The 23701-nt window shown below is 37.8% G+C and overlaps 6 protein-coding genes across 9 annotated transcripts; 3 read left to right on the top strand and 3 right to left on the bottom strand.

The window, feature by feature from the left end:
• Positions 1–1541: 1541 nt before the first annotated feature.
• LOC106657138 (RNA-binding protein squid-like) lies at positions 1542–7406 on the top strand. Of its 3 annotated transcripts, none has more exons than XM_014378478.2 (5): positions 1542–1930; positions 2747–3325; positions 3674–4004; positions 4595–4777; positions 5168–5192. In XM_014378478.2, the coding sequence occupies exons 2-4, from the start codon at positions 2756–2758 to the stop codon at positions 4768–4770; spliced, it is 1077 nt and encodes a 358-aa protein (XP_014233964.1). In that variant the 5' UTR covers positions 1542–1930; positions 2747–2755; the 3' UTR covers positions 4771–4777; positions 5168–5192. The 3 variants fall into 3 exon arrangements, with proteins under 3 accessions (XP_014233964.1, XP_014233962.1, XP_014233963.1); XM_014378476.2 differs by lacking the exon at positions 5168–5192 and adding an exon at positions 5329–7406 and having other exon boundaries at positions 1544–1930; positions 4595–4729; XM_014378477.2 differs by lacking the exons at positions 1542–1930; positions 5168–5192 and adding exons at positions 2505–2669; positions 5329–7406 and having other exon boundaries at positions 4595–4729.
• A 368-nt stretch (positions 7407–7774) lies between these two features.
• On the top strand, positions 7775–11516 carry LOC106657139 (cytochrome c oxidase subunit 6B2-like). Of its 2 annotated transcripts, XM_014378480.2 has the most exons (3): positions 8039–8297; positions 10930–11015; positions 11185–11516. In XM_014378480.2, the coding sequence occupies exons 2-3, from the start codon at positions 10936–10938 to the stop codon at positions 11351–11353; spliced, it is 249 nt and encodes an 82-aa protein (XP_014233966.1). In that variant the 5' UTR covers positions 8039–8297; positions 10930–10935; the 3' UTR covers positions 11354–11516. The 2 variants fall into 2 exon arrangements, with proteins under 2 accessions (XP_014233965.1, XP_014233966.1); XM_014378479.2 differs by lacking the exons at positions 10930–11015; positions 11185–11516 and adding an exon at positions 9110–10530 and having other exon boundaries at positions 7775–8297.
• An 81-nt stretch (positions 11517–11597) lies between these two features.
• On the top strand, positions 11598–12902 carry LOC106656905 (U6 snRNA phosphodiesterase). Its single transcript, XM_014378079.2, has 4 exons — positions 11598–11958; positions 12039–12190; positions 12261–12595; positions 12673–12902. The coding sequence occupies exons 1-4, from the start codon at positions 11852–11854 to the stop codon at positions 12859–12861; spliced, it is 783 nt and encodes a 260-aa protein (XP_014233565.1). The 5' UTR covers positions 11598–11851; the 3' UTR covers positions 12862–12902.
• On the bottom strand, positions 12894–17712 carry LOC106656903 (tonsoku-like protein). Its single transcript, XM_014378077.2, has 7 exons — positions 17523–17712; positions 17196–17453; positions 16962–17121; positions 16480–16892; positions 15164–16414; positions 13500–15085; positions 12894–13432 (listed from the first exon to the last, which is right to left on the bottom strand). The coding sequence occupies exons 1-7, from the start codon at positions 17536–17538 to the stop codon at positions 13064–13066; spliced, it is 4053 nt and encodes a 1350-aa protein (XP_014233563.1). The 5' UTR covers positions 17539–17712; the 3' UTR covers positions 12894–13063.
• Positions 17713–17925: 213 nt separating this feature from the next.
• On the bottom strand, positions 17926–19095 carry LOC106657015 (replication protein A 32 kDa subunit-A-like). The gene is made up of 2 exons (XM_014378246.2): positions 18680–19095; positions 17926–18594 (listed from the first exon to the last, which is right to left on the bottom strand). Exons 1-2 carry the CDS (start codon positions 18945–18947, stop codon positions 18128–18130), a joined length of 735 nt encoding a protein of 244 aa, XP_014233732.1. The 5' UTR covers positions 18948–19095; the 3' UTR covers positions 17926–18127.
• A 641-nt stretch (positions 19096–19736) lies between these two features.
• On the bottom strand, positions 19737–22457 carry LOC106656994 (zinc finger protein 28-like). The gene is made up of 2 exons (XM_014378223.2): positions 22394–22457; positions 19737–21124 (listed from the first exon to the last, which is right to left on the bottom strand). The coding sequence occupies exon 2, from the start codon at positions 21106–21108 to the stop codon at positions 20443–20445; it is 666 nt and encodes a 221-aa protein (XP_014233709.1). The 5' UTR covers positions 21109–21124; positions 22394–22457; the 3' UTR covers positions 19737–20442.
• Positions 22458–23701: the final 1244 nt, after the last annotated feature.

The raw sequence follows: 23701 nt of genomic DNA on the forward strand, positions 1-23701 counted from the left end.
GGGGGAAACGCATCTTTTACTGTGCACACAATGCCTTCTACCTATTACAATACAAATAAAAATAATGTAACCGAAGCCATGTACAAATCGAGTCGGGCTCGGCCGTTTCCGGTTTTCTCTCGACTTACGGATTCGGTAACGCGAGCATAGAAACAGCATGTGCACAGCAGCAACATCGCCCTCCTTTCGGCTCTCTCTCTCTCTCTCTTTCTACATTTTCGGAGCTAGGAAAGAAAATTTGCGAATTGGATGGTGGTGCTGCTCTGCGGTCCTTTAGTGAAATCAATCGACGACGACGACGACGGTCGGCGGCGATACCGCGAATTTTGCGCGGGCTCGCACTGGCGGCAGGCGGTGCCTTTTACGTACATCATTATACACTTATTGAAACTTACAATCGCGGGCTTGGCCGAGTGTGCCGCGAGTCGTATTGTGACGGCTCGCGATCCACCACGTGTCGCGAGATTTGCTCCGATTTTACTACACGACAGCCAGATCTGGAAATCTCGAAGGCGGAGAGAGCCACTCGATGAAAAGATTGTAGAATCGTTACTCGAAAAGCTCGTTTAAAAATCGATTGCATTGAAGCTCGCGTTCGATATCTTATAACCCCCGTCGATCCGTGACAGTCTTGGAACATGTGCGCGGCCGGTGGTGCACATCGCACATCGGCGAACGCACACACGCGCACACACGCACACAGACTCGACGCACCCCACCCACCACTGCAAAAACGCGCGCGCATTGGCACGAGCCCAGCGCACTACTCTACGGTCGCCGGCCACGCTGACGCCGGTTCTTCTTTCTCTTTCTTGCTGCTGCTGCAGCTGCTTTCCGAGAGAAACGTTAAAAACGGCTGTGCCTCGCGCGCAGCTCTGCACATTATATTGTTATCATTATTATTATATATTTTTATACCAACACGCGCGAGCCACGGCCCACGAGCGCAAAAGGCGTCGGTACGGGCGAAAAAAAAAGTTCCAGATGGCGTAGAGGAGCCGCCACTCGGTACCATTATCGATGCCACCGCCGCGTTTTACCGCTTATGCGATTCATACGCGTGTTATTACTATATCTATATGTTGTTACGGTAATGTTCGGCGCGGCGCATCGCCGTTTCCGTGTAGCATGCATGTGTGTGCAATAATATTGCGCTCAGAAGAGTTTGCAGCGGGCCAACACCACATCGGCAGCAGCAGTAGCATCGCACCGCTCCTATATATAATATGCAATGCCCCGACAAACACACACGCACACAAATAAATAAATATATAACGAAGGGAAGTCTTATATGCTCCCCTCTCGTGCGATCGACTCCGACCGACTCCGACTTCTCTCTTCTCTCTTTCTCTCCGCTATAACGCATTGCTCGCACATCGTCGTCATCGCCGAATATTCGCAACGTTACACACATACGTGTCTTCGTACAAGTGTGCGTATACGTGTCTATGTGTGTGCGTGTACGCGAGATTTGCCGTGCTGCTGCTCCGAAATTGCCGAGTGCCGAGCGCGAGCGAAAGACAGAGACGGAAAGAGAGCGAGACAGAGTAGAGTAGTATAGCGAGGCAGAGAGGCAGGCAGAAAGTGAGCGAAGCGACAAGAGCATATAGTTAGTCCTCCTTGTCGTCGTCGTCATCTCGTGTGGTGTGCACACGATCATATATATATATTAAGATTTATATATATATATATGTTTAGTATATACATTATATACGATACATATATATAATCGTCCCAAAACAGAGCAGTAGTGTACCGGAATTTTTTTTTTTTAATTCTGGCCTCCTCTCTTTGTGTGTGTTTCGTCGTCGTTCTCTCGCTCCTAGCCTAAACTGTACTCTACTATAACTGTGTTATTAGAAATAGACGGAGAGGAATACCGCAACCTATAGATTTTACTCTTAACGTTTAAAACACAATAAATAAACAGGTAATTATGCCAATTTCTTTTATTTTACGTTGCAGCTATTATCCGGCTACATTCCTCAAAACCGGGAGTAACAAACGTACGGTACGCGTTTTCGAAAAAAATTCGATAACACGGCGACTCCGAACGTGTGCGGTTTTATATAGCTCGGCACGGCTCGGCGACGTCGTCGTCGTCGTCTCTAAAGCATGTGTGCGTGTTTTCATCCATCTAATAAAATATAATAATGTGACTCCGATTTCGTCGTCGTGTGTGTTCGTCTGTGCCGTGCGTGCCTTGCCTCGATAGCGCACATTATATTCGCAGCTCTATGTGTGTAATGTAACAACGACGTCGTCGCGCCTGTGAGAAATCTGCGCGCGGCCATTGCTTTTTTTTTTTTTTTGCCAGAAGAACCGAACAGACCGACTACTACGACGACGACGACGGTAGTATATATGTACTTGTATTTTTGCGCAAGTGTGTGTATGAGAGAGAGAGTATGTGTCTGTGTCGATGAAAGAGAGAGACGGAGATAGTAGGGCACAGATAGAAGAAAGAAAGCGAGCGCGAGCAGCGCTAAGATATTGTAGAATACGAGACGACGTGTGCGCTGCTGTGCCGTGGCTCCGTATAACATATAGACCAAAGCACCACGTAGTTATATATATTTTATATATTATAAGACGCTCCATTCGAACACGAGCGAGACGCGTTGTATTGCGCGCCTGGTCCCTATCGAGTTTTTTTTTATACTTATTAAGTGAGTCGGTGTGATATATATTGTTTTACTCAAAAATAATATTTAATTAATCCTCGTGTGCCACGATTCCCTCCCAGAACAAAGTCATGGCTGATAACCAAGAGAGCACCGGAGCGTCCGCCGCTACCAATACCGAGCAGCAGCCGCAGAGCAGCAGCCCGCCACAGGCCAACAATGCCGAACAACAGGCCAGCAGCAATGCCTCCTCGGCAGCTGCAGCCAACAACGACACGAGTTCCAGCGCTGCTACTGGTGCTGGTGCTGCTAACAACAGCGACGCCGCCAAAGTTAACAATGAGGCTAGCAAAACCAATACCAACAGCAGCGAGAACAGCGGCAACACCAATGCCAATGCCCAACAGCAGCCCGCTGCTCAACAGCAACAGGGTGGCGAGGCCAACAAGCCGCAACAGGCCACGGCTGGCATCCCCGGCAAGGACGACGAGAGGAAGCTCTTCGTGGGCGGTTTGACGCGCAACACCACCGAGAACGAGCTCAAAGAGTACTTCACCAAGTTCGGCGAGATCGAGAGCGTCAGCATCAAGATCGACCCATACACCGGTATCTCCCGAGGCTTCGCCTTCATGGTCTTCAACAACCCAAAAGCCATCGATAAACTGCTCTCCAGTGGAGATCACTACATCAACAAGAGAAAGGTGAGCATCGTACATAGTTTTGATCGACTTACTTTTTTTGTGTTTTTCCCACTTCTCATCTGGAGTCTGAGACATTATTTGATACGCTTTAGACCACTGACAACTTTGTTGCCCCATTCGCAGAGAGATAAGAAGCTTGTTTGTATGTTAAATATATGTGATTCATAGTCATGAGCTTTTCTTCTTGTTTGGACAGCTTCCAAGCAAAAAATATTATTATTAAATTACTGACTTTGCCTTTCTTCTGCGTTCTAGCTTATCACTAGTGTAAAATCATTAGTATCGCTGTTATAATTCCTTGTGACTTATCTCTAATGACCAATAATTAATGTCACTTATAATTCTTAGGTTGACCCAAAGAGAGTAAGTAAGAAAGCTCAACATGGTAAAATCTTTGTTGGTGGTCTGACTCCCGAGATCTCTGATGAAGATATCAAGAACTATTTTGGCCAGTATGGAACAATCGTCGAGGTGCAGGCACCTTTCGACAAGACAAAAAATCAACGCAGAAGTTACTGCTTTGTTACATTCGATTCTAAGGAAGTTGTCTATAAGCTATTGAGAACTCCCAAGCAGACGATCAATGGCAAGGAGATCGATGTTAAGAAAGTCAAAGTCAACCAAGATCAGCGCCAAGCTTTTTGGAACACTCCCTATGGAGGCTATGGATACGGTGGCGGTAAAGCACCTTTTTTTTATGCCAACCCAATGCCATGGCCAATGATTTGATAAAAGTATGATTATCTTAAAATAACGTTGAATGAGAATCAATTTTGCACAGAAACCTCGTGGAAGTTTGGGTGTTGTTATAATCATGTTAAAATCTCGGAGATTTTTCTACATTTTACCATCTAATTAAGTTTAATTATAATAATGCAGCTTATATAAAGTTCACTCAGTTAGATTTTACAAAACCTGTTTTGAAAACGATCTTTGATAAAAGCATTATTTCTTTCTATCTTTTTTGTTGTAATATTTGATTGGCATGAAATGAAATTGAAAAAAAAACTGTACAAAAAATTGAAATTAATTTTGTACGATAGAGTGCTTGGCATCCCCGTCATTGCTTCTAATCGATATACAAATTTTCTAAATAAGCATGAACTTATTTATGTTTATTAATAAAAACAATCATTTACAAAAAATCAATTTGTGTTTGATTACTTTGCATCAAAATTTTGACAATTTTAAGACAATCTACTTTTACAGCATGTTATGAGTTAATATTTATTGCTATTAGCAACTTGAAAATGGAATAAATAATTCTAGGATACCATGGATATCTACCAACGACTGACTATAATGGTTATGATGGTTATGACATGTACAATTTTGAATACACTGGCTTTGAAGGATACGAGAATCTTGGCTATGGAATGCCCGGAAAACCACGAAATGGACCAGGTCAGGGAACCAAACAGTTTCAAAGACACCAGCCTTATTAAGTTCAAGGTAGTTTGATAGCCCTTTCATTTTGTTGTTGTCATCGTATTATGATCGTTAAATTCATCAAATCGTTTTCGATGAATTTTCTTTCTTACATTAAGTCGACTTTAATTTTTCTCACATTTGATTATTAGGTTTATGATAAAGTTTCGAGTAGTTTTTTTATTTTGTTGACGACTTTTGTACAATCGTTAAATAATAGCGAATAAAAGTCTGTAAAAATTTTTGATTCTATTGTTTTTTTTACCATTTGCTAAATAACAACTTGTATTTATGATTTGTGCTCATTTTAAATTTGGATAAATTTATCTTGTAAATTCTAAATTAAGAATCAAAAAAAGAAATCTTATAAATAATCAATGTATAAATCTGTGTAAATGTATCAAATATGTTCAGTTATTGTGAATGTTAACTATCTTCGAATAGTATATACGATCTACACATCAACACAAATATTGGGCAATCACTACGACAAAGGTGTTTTTAATCTTACAGCTGGTAGTCTATTTCATCAAGATATTTATAAAAATAACTCATATTCAATCATTAATTTGCAGCTGAACCAATGAGATCGAGATACATTCGCTCAACTCAACAGTAAATAAGATAATAACTATTACAGAAGTTCTATCCCGAGAAGGAGACTGATGATAGGACTCTAAGAGGAGAAAAAACTTTTCTTCCGTTCTTCTTACCTTCCCCTCAGTGCATAGCCTTTAATCACATCTTCTAGCATGTTGATCCTGTCATTTTTTTATATGTTATTTGCATGAAACATGCAATGTATACGGTTATACATCGTATAATAATAATCTTACGGAAAATAAGGTCTCATTTTTATCAGTTATACATAATGAATTCAAAATTCGTAATTAATTTCTATCAACTTGATATTCATTTATACATTTAAAAAAGTGTAATCCGTGTTTTAATAATCTTAGATCTATAGAGTTTGTTTTCTTTTGTCGCTTGAATATCTAAACTTGAAATGATATGCAAATGAATGATTCATTTTTCGATACAACTTTTCCTATTGAAACGTTATTATCGTGTTCCTTCATCATTGCCTTACTTTCTTAAAACTTAAGTTGTTCTCTTCTATATATGTATATTTATAAAAAATATATATATAGAGTATATTGAATGTATCAAAATGTGTATGGAAAAAATACTATCATTTCTGCCAGAGATGGATAAATTGCTTTTAGATAATAGTGAAAAGAAATAACCATTTGCAAAAAAATCGAAAACGTGTATAATTAAAATATTTACATACCTAACAGTGGGTACTCTTAAAAATGATTTTACTATATTGTCATGGGTTGAAAGGTTGTTAATCCAACTGTTATTAACCATTTAGGCACTGCAAGTCCTATTAACTATATGAAAAAATCGTTGTCAATGATAAAAATTAACTTTCCATCTACATCTATACAAACCGTATTCTACACCTTTTAGAGGAAGAATACTTATTTTGTAAAGGGCAAATACTATTTTTTCTTAATAGCCCTTGAATACATAAAACAATCATGTAAAAAAAACCAAAAAAAAACAAAATGTTGATTTTTTACGTTACAATGAATGTATAGTGAGACTAAAAATTAGAAACGAGTAATTATACAGCAAGAAAACAAATACGACAGAACTGTAAAAAAAATGTTGTTGAAAGAAACAATGGAACAAAATTTGATTTGCTTCCGAGTTTTGGCATTAAGCATAGATTATATGCATTAAAGACTGTTCTTCACACAAATCATAGAAGACTGTTGTAACGCCCCTTTTTAATAGCTATTTTGGAAAATTCATCCAAAGATATTATGTTCATGACCTTATAAACTCATGAACTTCATAAAGTAGAAATACTTCAAGACTTGAATAAATAAAAAAAATAACTGGGATATGAGGCAGCTAGATTGATGAATTTTCTATAGGATCAGAGAAATAAAATCCAAGCAATCAGCTAACCGCCCATAAAGCATAGAAATAAAATTCAAAAATCGAAACCTAAATATGTACAGTTCTTTGAGAATGACGCATAATATTAAGAGCAAATTTTATAAATAAGTACCGTTGAAAACACTCCTGTTAATCTTGTGCTTAGACTTTAATGTGTCCAATTGTTGAGTTGAATTTATCAATGAAATAACGAAAGGAAAAAGGTAGAATGCGTACATATATTTTTCAGCAAGTATTGTTGTTGAAAGTTATAAATGTAAAATCTTGGAAGTGCAGGCAAATGTTGAATAAGTGAATTATACACATCCAAGTTATTTAATGAATTTTTTTTTTATTACTCGATTTATATACTGATCGATCGATTTTTCATTACAAAAAAACAATTTGTACCTATAATGAATTAACACACAACAATTGTATATTTCTCGTTCGAGTCCTGGTGTTCTAAAGGAGACCCTGCTTTTTCGATTCCTTTTGCGGAAATGCGAAAAAGCGAGAGTCTAGGAGAATATAAGTGTATAAGATATAAAGAAAAAGCCTTATGAGTGCTTTTGATGATGATATAATCTGTATACTGTGTATACCGTTTCATTTCTCATGGTAATACAAAATGCAGTGCAAAAAGAAGAAAAAAAAACGAAATATTATTAAAAAAAAGAAAGTACGGGTGCAAAGAAAATAGTGTGTGAAAGATATGTGATTATAATAGCAAGATATTAAGATTGTAGGCTTTAACGTGTATGTTATACAATTAAAATCGTGTATATTTATGTATGCAATTTATAAAATTGTGAGCAAAACAAAAAAAATAAAAACTCCTAAGTGGCATTGACCTCAGATAGGTAAAAAAAGGGGAGAAAAATAATATTTTGTTAGTGGGATGATTATGAAACTACACTCTGCTTGTTCACCCATGACACACTGTATATTTTAATTATAACGGAATAAAAACACATCTCTGAAAGTTAGGCAGCAATTATTTATTTCATCTAATTATTTTCACCATTAAAAGAAATATTTCAGCTTATGATTTGATTATGCAAATAAATTCAAAGGGGCTGATGATATTCTTTGAAAACTTTAAAATTTTTATTTCAAAAGATTTATAATGCCACCAATAATTTTTTTTTTTCTTCAATGAAACTCATACATTCGATTGAAAAGAGACGCTTTTCGTTATGTCATGGAATTTAGCGCGGCGCAAGTCGGAAAAGCTCCTTTCCAGTCGCTGCCGCCGCGATTCAATCGATTTGGAGCGGCGCGCATGCGGGGCTACAGGGCGGACAAAGATAGGCGCATGTAGGCGAACTCGTGACGTAACGTCTCTCCCCTCTCTCTCTTCCTCTCACGCTCCATGCATCTCTCCGTCTCTTTTCCTCTGCAGCAAAGCGCATGAATGTCTCTCTCTACTGTACCCTACTGAAACTCGTGCCAACATTGCAGAAGTCAGCATATAGCGACAAACGCTCAGAGCAGCAGAGAGACCAAGAAAACTCGACCGTAGCCATCTTGTTTGTCATCGAACACTTATAAAATCCTCCTGTTACGGACTTAACTTAAGTCGAATAAGGTAGTGTGCACTATCCGCATCATTATAATCATTCTAACAATTTAGCACTGTTGAATTTTCCAATCGTAGCCAATTTTTTTTATCTTTTCATTGATACGCGAAGCGACGGAGAGGCAAACGCGAGTCTTGCCCTGTGCAAGAAAGTCGTCGTCTACTCTCTCTTTCTCTCTCTTTGTCACACGTACTGTGAGCTCTCCTCGAGCACGGGAATGGATCACATTTGGCTTGACCACATGCGATTCGAATATCGCGACGATGACGTTGACTTTACTGAACCGTGTTCTTAACATAACGAAAAATTTGCATCTTTGTTGATTCATCCTTCGAGTAACTTTGCACTGACTTTTCACTCGTACATGACATGGTCGATAAATTCCTTCTCGATTCGTGCTCATTTATGTAATAGTCTTATTGTTTACGTTTGTCAACAACACCTCTTGCCTCGAGTAAGCCATATGATGATTTTGATCGATCGAATATCGAGCATGTTGAAAAATATTATGATTAACAAACAATTCATAGTTGATTTTAAAGCTCATTTGTGGGAAACTATGGTTATCCAATTGGCTTTAAAATTATCTTTTGAATTTATACTTTAATATTATGTCAAGCAAATTGAAGTTTAGCATTGTAGAAAACTTCTGCTAATTTATCTCTGAATGATTATTGAAAGCAAACACCAAATAGGAAATACAATTTGTTGAACTTAAATAAATCAAGTGACATTTATTGTATAAAGCATATAAAAGTAATAGCAGGAGAAACATTGTTACTGTAGCAAAACTCATAGAAGGAAGTTTCTATCCTTATAGGTCAGGAACCTTTGATTCTGTGTATGCAACCATCAGCTCCAGGCTATGGACCCCAATATGGACGATTGGCTCGACTCATCGGATGTGCCACCTGCTCCATCACCGCCGAGTCTGAGTGCCACCGAGGCCTACCAGAGCCGTAGGAAATCACCAACTCCGGACAGGTGGCAAAGAAGACGGAGCAGAAGCCGGTCCAACAGTAGGCCTAGATCATACAGAAGGTCAAGATCTTCAGAACGTGATAGAGAATATAATAGAGATAGGGTCAGAGAATGGGACCGAGATAAAGATAGGTATAATGATAAAGAATATGAAAGGGAAAGAGATTCATACAGAGATAGGGACTCAAATAGAGACAGAGACTCGTATCGAGATAGAGATAGTCATAGAGACAGGGAACGAGACAGAGACAGGGATAGGGAAAGGAATAGAGACAGAGATAGGGAACATAGAAGACGATCAAGGTCAAGGTCTAGATCTAGGTCAAGAGGAAGATCACCTTCATCCAAATCCAGATCCAGTAATAAGTCCAAAAAAAGCAGTCAATCTAAAAAACACAAATCCAAACAACCTGAAGTCCAAGATGATTACAATCCTTCACCTTCGCCATTTATGGCTCAAGCAAATGCCTTTAAAAATGATGGAAGCTTCATGGAAATGTTCAAGAAAATGCAAGAAGCAAATACTGTGCAAGAAGCTGAAACTACCAAACCTATTTTGCAAGAGAAACCTGTTGCTCCACCACCATTGATGGTAGGCAAAAGACGTGGGGGTAGGATACTGAAAACTGGTATGGTTGCCAAGCAAAAGACTGAACAAGTAGAAGAAAAGCCCAAAGATGCCTGGTCACTATACATGGCTGAAGTTAAAAAGTACAGAGAAGTCTGCTGTCAAGAAGAAGATAATACTAGACCACTTGTCAAATAAATTAGAACTAGATCATATCTATAATATTAAATATCAAGTTTTGTTATTCTCTGTTTAGGTTATTCATAGTAACCTAAATATTGGCTAAATTAGGTTCTTTAAAAAGATTTAATGATTTGTTGAAGTTATACTCAAATGTATTATAATTTGAACTGATGAGTAATATCATAAACAGTTTTTTATACATGTTTGGTACAAATGTATTTCCAACTTCTGTTTATGATTCATACAGTATGTTTTAATGTTTTTTATGAAGTATTTCATACCTTAAATTTCATAAAAAGTCTCAGGTATTATTAGATTGTCTTCTACTTCAAAGTAAAACTGTAAAATCTCTTTTTCTGCTAAATTATGAGAAGAAAATAATAAGATATTCTCATGGTAGGCAAGACAAAAACAGTTTATCAACTGTTTACATCATTGTAAAATTTTATAAAAATTATTATTCTAAATCCAAATTAGTTAAATTTCAAACTTTTAAATTATGAAGGGATTATCGTAATTTAAAAGTACAAAAAGTACTGGTTTCAATTTTTTACTCTTTGATGAAAAAAAAATTATTTGTAGGGCCTATTCTAATAGAAGTAGGGCTAAATATATTATATTTCTAGTTTCTTTGTTTAAAAAAGGTAGATTTAGGTGCTCTATTTTTTAATGCTTTGTACAATGCTTGAAAATATCTTTTGAATTGAAAACACAAGAAAATCAAATGTATTATTCCTATCTTTGGTGTTTGCAATTCAAGTTTTGTTAAAAGAAATTTAATTGACTTTTGTTAAAAAAAATCTTCGTAATAAAGTATGTCAATTGGAAAATTCAATGTGCAAATTGTAAAACCATTCTTTATTTACAATCTATTTTTTTTAATTATTATTGATTGCCTGACTTAATAGCCAAACATGTCTACTGCTGTGGAAGGTCATCCTGAGCTGAAAACAGCTCCATTCGATCCAAGATTCCCCAATCAAAATCAAACCAGGTATGTTCACATTTTCTCAATATTCATATAGTATAATTACAATTTTTTTACAATTTTCAAAACGGCCTGGTATCACTTTAAAGCAAAGACTGAAATAAATATAAATACTTCTGCATTTCATACCTCTAAATTATAGCATCATGGCATTAAAAAAAAATTCTTTTCGCAGATACTGCTATCAAAGCTACTTGGACTTCCATAGATGCAGTAAAGTACGTGGAGAAGAGTATGAAGCCTGTCAATACTTCAAGAAAGTCTACACATCCATTTGCCCAATGGCTTGGGTAGAAAAATGGGACGAACAAGTAGCAGAAGGCCGCTTCGCTGGCAACATTTAGGATTTTTGTTTTGTCAGGAACTCGTTCTAAATATATGAAAATAGTAAAATTTAATTATCTCAAAGACAATTAAAATCATGTTACTTTTCACGAAAACGTGTACTACTTGTAAAATAATTTAATAACTATTGCTGTACAAATAAAATTAAAGAATACAGAAAAATGTGTATTTATAAATTTCCCTACAATTAATTTAAGTTTTCAAATTCGTTCAACTCTCAAAAAAATTGTAGCAATTTTTTCGTTCGAATCCTATTTCTATACCATGTTGACGATATGATCGCGCAATAAACGACATTTAGCAGACAAAAATTGCAACCAAACATGAAGTGTGGCAGACCGGCAATCTATTAAGATTCCAAGGCCAAAAAAAGAAGAAGAAGAAGAAGCAGACAAAAATTAAACCGCAGTTCAAAGGTTATGTTTTGACATCTTCTGTCTGCTACTTAGCAATGCTTTGCATTTTCAAAACAATCATTATTCGGAAACGAATAGATCATGTCGGGGCTCAATTTGATTCAAGAATATTCGTCGGACTCGGATGACAATGACGAAACCGAATATAAAAATAATCAAAACCCTTGTGTAAAGTTGGAGGAAAAAATGTGAGTTGGGTTATATTAATATGCGTCGTTTTTAAAGATGACAGTTGGTTTTTAAAACTCAAATAACTTCCATTTATTAGAAATAAATTACCCTTGCCAGAATCGATATCATCTTGGAAAGGAGCTGCAGTGCATCATGAAGAAGTCATTGATAATCCCCTGGAACATGACGGACGAAGCAGATCCTTCAAGCATGAAAGAGGAAATTGGGCTACTCTAGTTTATATTGATTGTAAATTTCATTAATGATTTGACAAATACTTTTTCTTACATATCATTTTACTTTATCTTTATTTTCACAGATATACCAACTGCTGAAATGATAAAATGGATGAAAAGTACTTTAAATCAATCATTCGAAACAGGTAATTTATTTGAGGAGTTTCATGTAAGTCTAACTCGAACATTGATACTAAAGTTTCATTGGATTGATTCCTTTGTGGAGGCTGTGAAAAGTATAGTTGATAGTCAAAAGTCATTTTTTATGGAGCTAAATAGTATTGAAATCTATTCTAATGAAGAGAAAACAAGGACGTTCATGGGCATAGCTGTTCAAAGCGAAGATGATAATCTTCTAAAATTAACTCAGTCATTAGATAAAGTTGCTGATGAATACCAACTACCACTATTTTATGAGGTAATATTTATTAAATTTTTATAATAAAAAATAATATAATAATTGGAGTCAATTTAACAAAAATATTTTTTTGGCAGAACCCTTCATATCACATAAGTTTTGCATGGGGTCTTGGAGATCAAAGAAATGTACTGGAAGCTCAAAAATCTTTCTTAACAACAAAACTATATGATTTCTTCCAAGAACATCCTGAAGAAAGATATCTAGAAATCGATTGCATTAAATGTAAAGTAGGAAACAAATTATTTAAATTTAAATTACATTAACGATATCACATAAGTACAAAAAATTAAAAGAGTATGAAAAATATAACTATATTTTTTCATTAAATATCTGTACATATTGTTTCATAATAAAAATTAACAATCAATTGTACAAAACAACTTAAAGTTTATCAAAAATTTTTTAAAAACGATAATTTTTAATCTATAATCAGTCTTTGTAACATGATTAAATGTTTTTGATCAATTAAAAAGGTCCAAATACAACCAACTTCTCAGGCAGTCTCTTTGCCCGACCTCTGCCCAGCCACAACCTTTCCCAGTCTTGTATCACATTTGGAGTCATAGTAACTCTCACAGTGCAGTGCTGAGGTGCCACTAGTTGCACTCGGGACTCTGGCGCTGAATCGATCGTTCGACAATCGCTGAAGTCAACGTACTGCGTAGCCGTTTTTCGGCTGAGTATAGCGCACAGCGACGTTTTTGTCACATTAATATTGTTATTGAGATTGATTCTTGTAAGGTTCGGTGCCTTGGACAGAATTTTCTCCACGTCCAAATCGGTGGCATCGCAGCACGACAATTCCAAGGACTCCAGGGTTAAAAACGAAAAATTCTGCAGAAGAGAGTCATCGTTATTATTGTAGAATGAAAAATAATCAATAGAGTTAATTTCAACTCACCAAAGAATCATTGAAAAATATCTTGTCAATAACATTATCCCTAAGCTTTTGCGTATTCGATAGATTCAAGTTGAGCAAGTGATTCTGAATCAAATTGGCAGCACCGCTACCACCCACGGGATTCCAGGATACGTCCAAATCGATGAGCGAAGCCGACCTGAACGTGTAATCGAACGCCGTCAGATCGCAGCTTCTCAAGACCAGCCTCTGCAGCCGAGCCAACGGCTCGAGCAGTTTAAACAGCTTCTTCTGGCTTCGATTGCCCAGCCGATTGTAGGACAGATCCAGCACCCTCAGCTGGGCCGGCAGCGCGTCGATGGCCTCGAGACAGTCGGCGTCGATGTCGCAGCACTGCAGATGCAGCTCGCAGAGATTGTTGAGGCGCGCCAGGCAGTAATCGAGAAGCTGGCCGCGACGGTAAAACGTCGCCGTCGAGAGATTCAAAATCTGCAGATTCTCCTGGTAGTGCAGACAGGTGATGAGCGGATCGAGCTCCTCCGTGACGTAGGAGTCGCTCGAGTTCAGGCGAAAGGTCAGGGTGTTCTCGCAGCTGCGCAGTGACTTGACCATCTGTTCGGTGACGGCGATACCGAGATTCTCGCAGATCTTCTTGTACCTGTCGACAATGGGCGCGAGCACGTTCTGTGTGATCTCGCCCACGAGATTGAGTATCTTGCGATGATTGGGCATTTGTTGCTCGAGGGTCGAGTTGGGTTCCAGCCAGCAACCGGTCTCGGTCTTGAATCTTATGATCGGTCTGCAGCCGGTTTTCACCTCGAACTTGTCCCTGATGAGATTCTCGATGTCCGTCATGGTCTTTCTCAAATCTCTGCCGTGAAGCTTCAGTTGAAACGAATGGCCGTCCACGAGGATGTCCAAGTCGAGGGAGTCGCTGACCGTACCCGAATCCCAGGAATGCCTCTCGTGGCCGGGTTTGTATATCACGGGCGAGGTCTTCGCGATGGGCACGAATTCCGGCGAGGGAGATCGAGACTCCACGGCGCGAGGTTGCACGACGAAGCCCTGCTTCAGCAGATTCGTCTGCCTCGCTCGCTTCTTGGCTCTCGGCCAGATCTCCTTTTGGACGACGACGACGGGTCTCGCGGACGTCGATTCCGTGCTCTCGCAGCTGTTCTCGTCGCTCATCGGGGCCGCGAAGTCCTCGTCGCGAATTCTCCACTCGAGGCTCTTCGAGACTCTCGCGCTTTCTTCCACATCGATCAGACCCTCGGAGAACTTTTGCTTCTTCGTCGGTTTTTTCATCTCGATCAGCTCCTCGTCGCCGATGGATTTTCTCTTTGCCGGTGTTGCTGTCGTCGTGGCGGCAGTCGAAGAGGACAGTTTCAGCCCGTTGTAATCGAAAAAATTGTCCTTCCTGCCACCCTTCGAGTTCAGTCCCAAATCGTCTATGAGCCAGTCTTCGTCTTGAGCCAGCATCTCCTCGTTGTCTATGAGGGGTGCCGTGATTTTCGTGGGTGCCGATGGCTGAGCACCCACCTGCCGCGATCTTCCGGGATGTTGCAGGCTGGCTATGGTGCGCTTGTAGTCCTCGCCAGCTGAGATCTTTTCGGGTTTCGCGTAAGTTTCTGTAAAGTAACGTTAATTAAAAGACAAATTACCGAGTGAATTTATTTTTCTCAAAAATTTCAATCAGTTCAACTTACCGCTCGGACTAGAGTCATCGCTGTCGTTTTCATCGATCAGAGCTTTCAACTTCTCGCCCCTTCGACCGGAATCGGAGTTGCGGCTCTTGCTCTTATTCCTCTTGACCTTCGTCGTCTTTTCCAGCCGACTCTTCACGTACAGATACTCCTTCAGTTTGTGTCCCTCGATATCGTTCTTCTCCTTGTGCGTCAACAAGCAATCCAACGCGGTATCTCCGGCCCTGTTCCTTAAATTCGGATCGGCGCCGTGATCCAGCAGCAGTTGCATCATGGAGAAGTGGCCGTTGGTCGCGGCGTCGTGCAATGCGGTCACTCCCTCGCAGAGCTCGCCGCCGGGATCGTTGACCGAGGCGCCGGCATTGAGCAGTAGCTTGGCGATCTCCACGTGGCCGAAATTGGCTGCCTCGTGCAGAGGCGTCCAACCCGTATTGTCACGTACGTCCACCGGGTGTCCCTCCGCCAGCAGCTTCTCCACGGCTTTGATGTTCGCCTCGTCGTTCTCGCCGGGCTCCTTCATGCACGCGATGTGTAGCTTCGTCTCGCCCTTCTCGTTCATTTTTTTCACGACGCATCGCTTCGGCCGACGAGTCGTACGAGCTACGTTGCTCGGTTGCTGCTCCATACTGCTGGACAATTTTTCCTCGACTTCCGGATCGCTCAGGCCGTCCAGATCGATGTCCGCGCCGATCTCCGGTCCTTCCATTTCAAAGTCGTCGGTGTTCTGACTCTCGACGCGCTCGTCGAGTTCCTCCCACTTGGCGTTCAGCTCGTTTTTCAGGGACTCGTCGATATCGTTGTCCAGTTTCTCGAGATATTCGATAAAAATTTTCGTGACCGTCTTCTCGAAATGTTCGTCGTTGCTGTCCCTAGCCGAGTTCAACGCTTTCTGGTACATGGTTTTGATGGATGAATGCGGGTACTGAGCATCGCTCATGAGACCGGCTAGAAACACAGCCGAGTTGGCCGTTTCCTTGGGGTCTTTGCACAGCTCCATTTCTCGACGAGCGTAGGGAATGGCTTCGCCGAATTTTCCGAGATCCTTTAAAGTTTGCGCGACGCTGTTTAAAGCAGCTCCCAGCTTAGGCGATCCCGTTTTCTCCGCGCACTCCACCATCTTCTCGTAATATTCTATGGCCTTGTCCAACGATTTGCACTCCGTGGCCGCGTCACCCATTTCCTCGTAAATTTTTTCCCTCCGCGACGGGTCGCTGGTGTGGATTAGCTCGTCCTCTCTGCGGCATAAGACGACAGCTGATGAAATTAAAAAGATTAAATTTCAATGAGTTTGGGGGACACAACAATTTGATTAGACTTACCTATTCTCAGTAGCTTTTTAACCGGATCCATAGCTGATGAAGCTACATTTTTATATTTGTAGGCTTTTTGGAGAACAATTCTACCTTGAAACCATTCACCTTGTTTTAAAAGTAATTCTGATTTCAAGACCAAAGCATCAACTTTCATATAAGGATCGTCCACTTTGGCAGCATCTGTGAATTTTTGCAACGCTTCTTTTACATCTCCTTTTCTTTCGAGTATTGCTCCAAGAGCTATATAAGTCCGACACTTCTCTTCATGGAGTTTATGCTCTTTACACATAGTTGCTGCTTGACTAATCAAGTTCAATGCCTTCTGCAGATCTTTTTGTTGCTCTAACACTAAACCTAAGTTAAGTAGTAGACGTGCACGCATTATGATCAGCTCTTTCTCACTTAAGTGGTTATTTAATCTAAAAAATAAAGATCATCTCTTGATATCATGACAGCAATAAAACAAATAAATTAATAAAGTTACTTACCTATCACATAGTTTAATACTTTGCTGAAATGAATTTTTAGACTTTTTCAAGATTTCATCTTTTGGACCATCTTCCCTTTCTGCTTGAAACAAATATGTTCTACCAAGTGTGGCATATGCTCTTTGTTCTTCCACTAAATCTTGCAATCCTTTTGCAATGCCTAAAATGTATAAAAATAAGAACTGCTATTCTAATCAAATTTAAACAGAGATAACAATCTAAAATGACTCTTACGCAAATATTCTTTTTGGTGTTCCAATGCTTTTTCAATATTACCTACTTCGGCTTGGACCTCACCAATCATCCTGTGAGCCTTGGCACAGTTGAGTTGATCATCCTCGCATTCGCAAGCATATAGCTGCTTTTCATATGCTTCCAGAGCCAAGTCAAATTTTTTTGCATCGTAATAAATATCACCCAATTTTCGACAGACTTCGACGAGCAATTTAACGTTTCCTTCTTTCTCTGCCTTTTTTCTTTTTTTAAGCAAAGCTAGAATACAAACAAAGTTCGAAATTGTCAATTCGTTTTTTTATTTTGAATAATGGTCGCTATACTTACTGTGTTCATCATCCATACTTGATGCATTAATTTAACAACCACGAAATATAAATCTTCTTTAGTGCACGAAAATAACTGACAACAAAATTCAAATGATTTCGCGACATTTGATGATAAGCACAATATTTACGAAGCGATAATCGGCCATGCCTCGAATGCACAGCACTCGCTTACTCGCGCCAAAGCTAACCTTTTGAGATAAGGTTGACAGCAACAAGCGGCCGCTGCTCGTAAGTAACAAGTGGTCACGTGTACACGAGACTGCAAGCTGTACATAGACAAAGGAAGGTATTTTGCACGACACGACGTTTGTTCGAAATCGATGACAGTCAACATTCATTTATTGATAGAAAGATATTTGAAAAGATTAGGATTAAGATTTTTATTAATGAAACAAGTGAGATTTGTTACACTTTTTCTTTATTTAATATTAATATTAAAAACATAATACTAATGAACAGTACAACATGGGTATTTTACTATAATATATATTAGAATATTAATTAAAAGAGTTAAAATTATATTTACAACTCTCTTGATTGTAAAAAAATATTTGATCATTAAAGAATTGATTCAAATAGATAAAAACCAACTCTACAATTGAACTAAATGGCTTTGAAATAATCATCTGTTTTAGTGGTATAAATGTGACCCTCTGCAGATAAAAATTCAATTATTTCATCAACTTTAGCAATCAAATTTTGTGGCACTTTGGCTTTGATTTCATCTCTCTCTGCTCCGTATTCTTGATCACCATTCTTAATGATTTCCAGTACCAATTTTTGGGATGGGTTCATACTTCCAGATTGAGTATCACCACCACTACCCACAGCTGTGGTACTTTGGGTATTTGAGATCCCCTTTTGACCCTCGAGACACATAAGTGTCACCTCCATTAAGTGCGCTACAAGTTCATTAAGATGTTCCAGAGGCTGAATACTTAAGATAAGCAGAGTGTGCTCCTCGCCTTGATCTCTGATCATGGCATATACTCTTGCATAGTTGTTGATCTCAACCGGTGAGATAAATTCAGAACTTTCATTTTCCAACCATTTGATCCCTCTGATAGAACCTGCACATTGAATAAAACAAATAGATTAATTGATTGTGACAACCATCTCAATCATTTTTACTAGGTAAAAACAATGTAGACAAACCAGTTTCATCCTGAAATTCGTAGGCAATCTTGGTGCTGGCGGGCTCGATTTTGGTCACGACGGCGACGATGGTGATGATTTTGGCCGGGGTGCCCCAGACCTCAAGCTTCTCACCGCGGCTCTGTATGTGCGATATCATGACGGGCATGCAGTTCTGACCTCGTTTGGCGTTTTTGTCACCGCCGTCGCCGCCCGCACCCTCGTTCACGGTCGTGTCCATGAAGCCACCCTCGCCCCTGGTCGAGTTGTCAAACTGATTCCACGACATTTTTGCTGAATTTGCTTTTTTTTGACAATGTTGTAACCTGCGAAACTGATACGCGCGTAAGACGTTTAATCGAACAAGTATAAACAAAAAATAACTCGCTCGAGGCTTTGGCCTGTTTTGCTTTGACTGACGATAGAGAGCCGGTTTTACCCGCGGATTTGCAAAGTTCGCGTCTGCGCATGTGTGCTTCGGAGACAGCAGCGCTCTATGCTCTCAGTGTATTTTTCCATAAAAATACATAGAAAATGGATAGGGATATACTTCTATCCTGCAGTAAGTAAACGGTGAATTTTATGCGTAAGATGTCCGCGGGATATTGTAGCCAAAGCCTTGCCTTGTTTACCGAGAAACGTGTGTCGCGGCTACGAAATTGGCTAATTTAGCAGACGAGCTACGATTCTCGCGCCATGCTCCTTACATTTAAATTAAGTGTGATTCAATAGGAATTTTGCATTATCGAAATGAATTGTGAGAATTAAGTACTGCATTATGTCAATACTTCGAAGTAGTAATATTTAATTCAAATATTGATTTATTATTAGATGAAATGTATTATATTATTATATTATATTGACTATATAATTGTTATATAACTCCGTATGAAAAAAAAGAAAAGTAAGGATAACTAGCTGCTTAAAAATCATAAGAACAAAACTTGTGAGTAAGACGAGCGTAAAACGCGAAGCCAAAGACGTCGTCTTCGCCGAGATAAATGTATCAAATAAAAAGTGTAGAGAAAAAGAGACATTTCAATTTTTTTTTAATGTATTTATTCAAATGGTATGGGATTATTTTTTATTTAAAATACAATCACTTTAAGATTTGATTTGGGAAATGAAGGGAACTGATTTTTACATTAATTCAACAATTATTATGAAAAATTCTAATAAAATCAAACAATTATATCAAAACTTAGCAAGATTCTCAGAATTCTAAAATTTTCAATTCATGTTAACATTAATATGTAACTAAAATCCAGCAAACTATTCAAACATTAAATAACATTAAATAAGAATGTAAAATCTTTATACACTAGGTTGTAATAAAAATCTAAGAATGTATATAATTGAAAATAATAAAATAAAAAAAATGAAAAACCCTGATCACACGCTTCAAAACGAGCCATGTTCATTTTAAATTTTCTCTGTTGAATTCATCCCGGTTATTATCATCCAAACTGAAATCATTCCAGGTGAAATCATTTCAGTTGGGACCATACAAGTCGTAGACTGAGCAACTAATTCTTTAATCCAAGAAGAAATTTTTACAGGTGAAATCGTTTTGAGTGAAGTTTTTCCGGTAGTAATCTTCGTAGGTAGAGTTTTTTCATTCAAATTTCTTCTAGGTGGACTTTTCTTTGATGAAACCTTCGCAGTTGAAATCTTATTAGGTGAGATCTTCTTGGATGAAATCTTCTTTGTTGAAATCTTCTTGCTTGGTTTCTTGTTGGCAGTTACAAATAAGTGAGAGGGATGAAATTCATTTCCGTAATTCATCATTTTCTTGTCCAAAACAGATTATGGTTTTGAGCTTGAACGGCGGTAACTTCATGGGGTTGTCGCACTTGAACTTCCGCAGTCTTCTGGTGGAGTTTCATATGTCTCACTAGATTACACCTTAGATAGAAACTTTTTTGACACTGACGACATGTAAGGGATGGATCTGTTCGGCGTTGATATTTCTTGTGACGTCTGAGGCAAGGTTCAGAAAAATAAACCGTTTTTTTAGAACATTTATCGCAAGGGAATTGTCTCTTCTTCTCGTGCATAAAGGATGGATCTTTTTGGCACTCATATTCTTCGGTGGATTCTTCTTTGTTGGACTCTTCCTGCTTGGTTTTTTCTTGGGTGTTACAAGTAAGTGAAAGGGATGGAATTTGCTTCCATAATTTATCAATTTCTTCTGTCCCAAACAGATTGTAGTTTTGAGCTTGAACGGCGTTAACTTCATGGGGTTGTCTCACTTGAACTTTCGCAGTCTTTTGGTGGAGTTTCATATGTCTCTCTAGATGACACCTTTGATAGAAACTTTTTTGACACCTGCGACATGTAAAGGATAGATCTGTTTGGCACTCATTTTTCATGTGACGTCTGAGGCAAGATTCAGAAACATAAATTTTAGAACATTGACCGCATCGGAATCGTCTCTTCTTCTCGTGCATATTCGTTTTTTTCGGCCTAATGGAACAAGCAAAAGATGGATTATTGATAGCTAAAAACTGAAATGAATAATTTTTGCATTGAATAATACGATCATGTCGAGGAAAAACTAGTTCATCTTAACTAAATCACCAGTTGAAAAAATCTTGAGTGTAGATTAAAGCTCGGGTGCTAAAAGCAATATATGAGTCCTTCAAAGTTAAACAGAAAATGAGCTTGTGAATACAAAATAAGAAAAAGTTTGTGGACAAATATTTCGGTTGAAAATCATAGACAGCGAAATGACAAATGTCTCTATTTTATTTTCATATTGCATCTTGAAAAAAAAAATACAGTTATATCTTCAGAGATTGATATGACTATTATTCTTTTAAGGGGATACATCTGAGTTAAATACAGTAAATGACTATAGTGACTTTAATCACTTAAATTAGTCTAGGATCCATCAATAATGAATTATTTTTCTAAAGTTCTTTGCTGCGTGATTCTGAATCCAATTTTAGACCAATTTTGATCCATAGGGTCTCAAAAGATTTGTAAAAACATTCTCTTTCACTTAAGTGGGGCAAATTTTTGATTAAATTATTTTTTTAATTAATCATCTCAAAATATAGCAATCAGCGTTAAAAAAAAATTCTATTTTTTGCATTTATTTTGTATTCAAGTATGCAAAAAATTTTCCAAGCTTTTTCATAAAATTCTGCTTTACTTAAGTGGGAGAGAATGTTATTACAACGATTTCAAGATGCCACAGATCAAGATTAGTCAAAACTTCAGTTCAGAATCATGTGGCATAGATGCAAAAATCTGTAAAATCAGACTTTGCAGAGAACTAAAGTCAAGTTTAATTGCATAAATCTTTTCTTTATTTCATGAACATAATATGGGCACTGAAATAGTGCTTAAAATCATCATTTAGTAGCTTTTTAACTTTCCTTTCCCTGTTAAGGAATGTTAACTTTGTTATCCTCTTGGCGTATGACTACTATTCATATCTCAAACACAATTAAAGTAAAAACATTGATTTTTATTGGAATGCAATTATTCGAAAATTCATAAAACTATACACTTATTTAACTATAGCTTAACTTGACTGAAAAGATTTGTCTTTTTGCTCTAATTTAACTATGAACACATCGTTGGCGTACAAGCAGCTATACAGCTTGTAAAACATCAAGTAAAGTAATTGATGACAAATCATACACGATCGATACTTTATACTGTTACTTATTACTTGAGAGAATAAAATAATGATATTTATTTTGCTACTTATTCAGCTTCACTCACCCTTTATTACTGAATATGGAAAAATTAACCTTAAACTGTCAAACCTTCTATGTATGTATATCGTATGTACACTAGACGAGCGGCCGTTAATTCCGTCCGGTCCAACAGAGTGGTAGAACTTGTAAGCATAGGAAATTCCGGCGTTCCATTGGACAGAATTACCACTCACTTAGTTGCTGTGTAAAAGGCGTGAAATTTGAAAATTGAAAAATTCATGAATTTATCTGCATCTTTTCTTCTAAGAGTTTAGAAATTAAGTCAGAAAATCAGAAAAGCAGTATTAAGGCTTTTGCTAAGAGTAAAAAGTATACTTTTGCTTTATTGATACATGAAAAGTTTTGATGCTATTGAAATGAAATTTGACTAGTATGTGTAATTTTGCAAATAGATTTAAAATATCTTGTTTGAACGCAAGTTCAAATTTCATACAGATAACTCTGAAAGTTTTGAAAATAAGTCTGAAAATCCAAAAAGCAAAATTTGATTCTTTTTTTTCACTTGGGCTAGAGGTCTCTGAATATTTTGTAAGATGAGTTACAACAATTTTAAGCTTGATGAAATTTTATTTGATCGAAAAATTGTTGTAACTCAGCTAACAAAATCTTCAGAGACCTCTAGACCAAGTGAAAAAAAAATACATATTATATAAATTTAAATTTTATTAAGGTGATGCCTTAGCCACAATTTTTACTGACCCAACACAGAAAATGTATATTTTCGTAACTTTTTTTCCAGGCTGATTTTCGAAAAACGGCTCTGTGAAGCTCTCCGTATTGTTGCTGCGAACAATCGTGACAAATTTCAGCCAATTTCATCGGATAGTTTTCCCAGAAAACGGGATCAAAATTTTTTATCCTTCAAACAGTAAAATTGGGGCTTCGGCATCACCTTAATAAATAGTAATTTTTTGACTGTTGAAAGTTTGATTTTTTTGTTGTCGTTTTACTAGTTTCAAAATCAAAAGAAAACCGGGGTCCTATTCGCATAAATAACCAATCGTACGGCAAGTCAAACTCGGTGATTTTATTATATTTTTTCATGTTTTTCTTCTTTTCCTATAAAACAAATTTTCTTCAATTAATATTATTTAATAAAAATGAAAGTACGATTGATCTGAATTTTTGTAAGTAGGATTAAAATCTTAAGATCATGCCAGGTTTTACCCCAATAGCTTTATGCTCGCAAATTGTTAATCAAGGATATAGATTTTAGATTGATAGCGGAGATAGATTTAGTAGTGGTTTTTATCCAGGTGTGACTTCTCCAGGCTACTGGGTCCTCAAATAATTTGATCACGTGGTCGTTGAA

This window comes from Trichogramma pretiosum, unplaced genomic scaffold (assembly GCF_000599845.2).
Source record: "Trichogramma pretiosum strain Unisexual culture from Peru unplaced genomic scaffold, Tpre_2.0 scaffold14, whole genome shotgun sequence".
NCBI classification, from domain to species: Eukaryota; Metazoa; Arthropoda; class Insecta; order Hymenoptera; family Trichogrammatidae; genus Trichogramma; species Trichogramma pretiosum.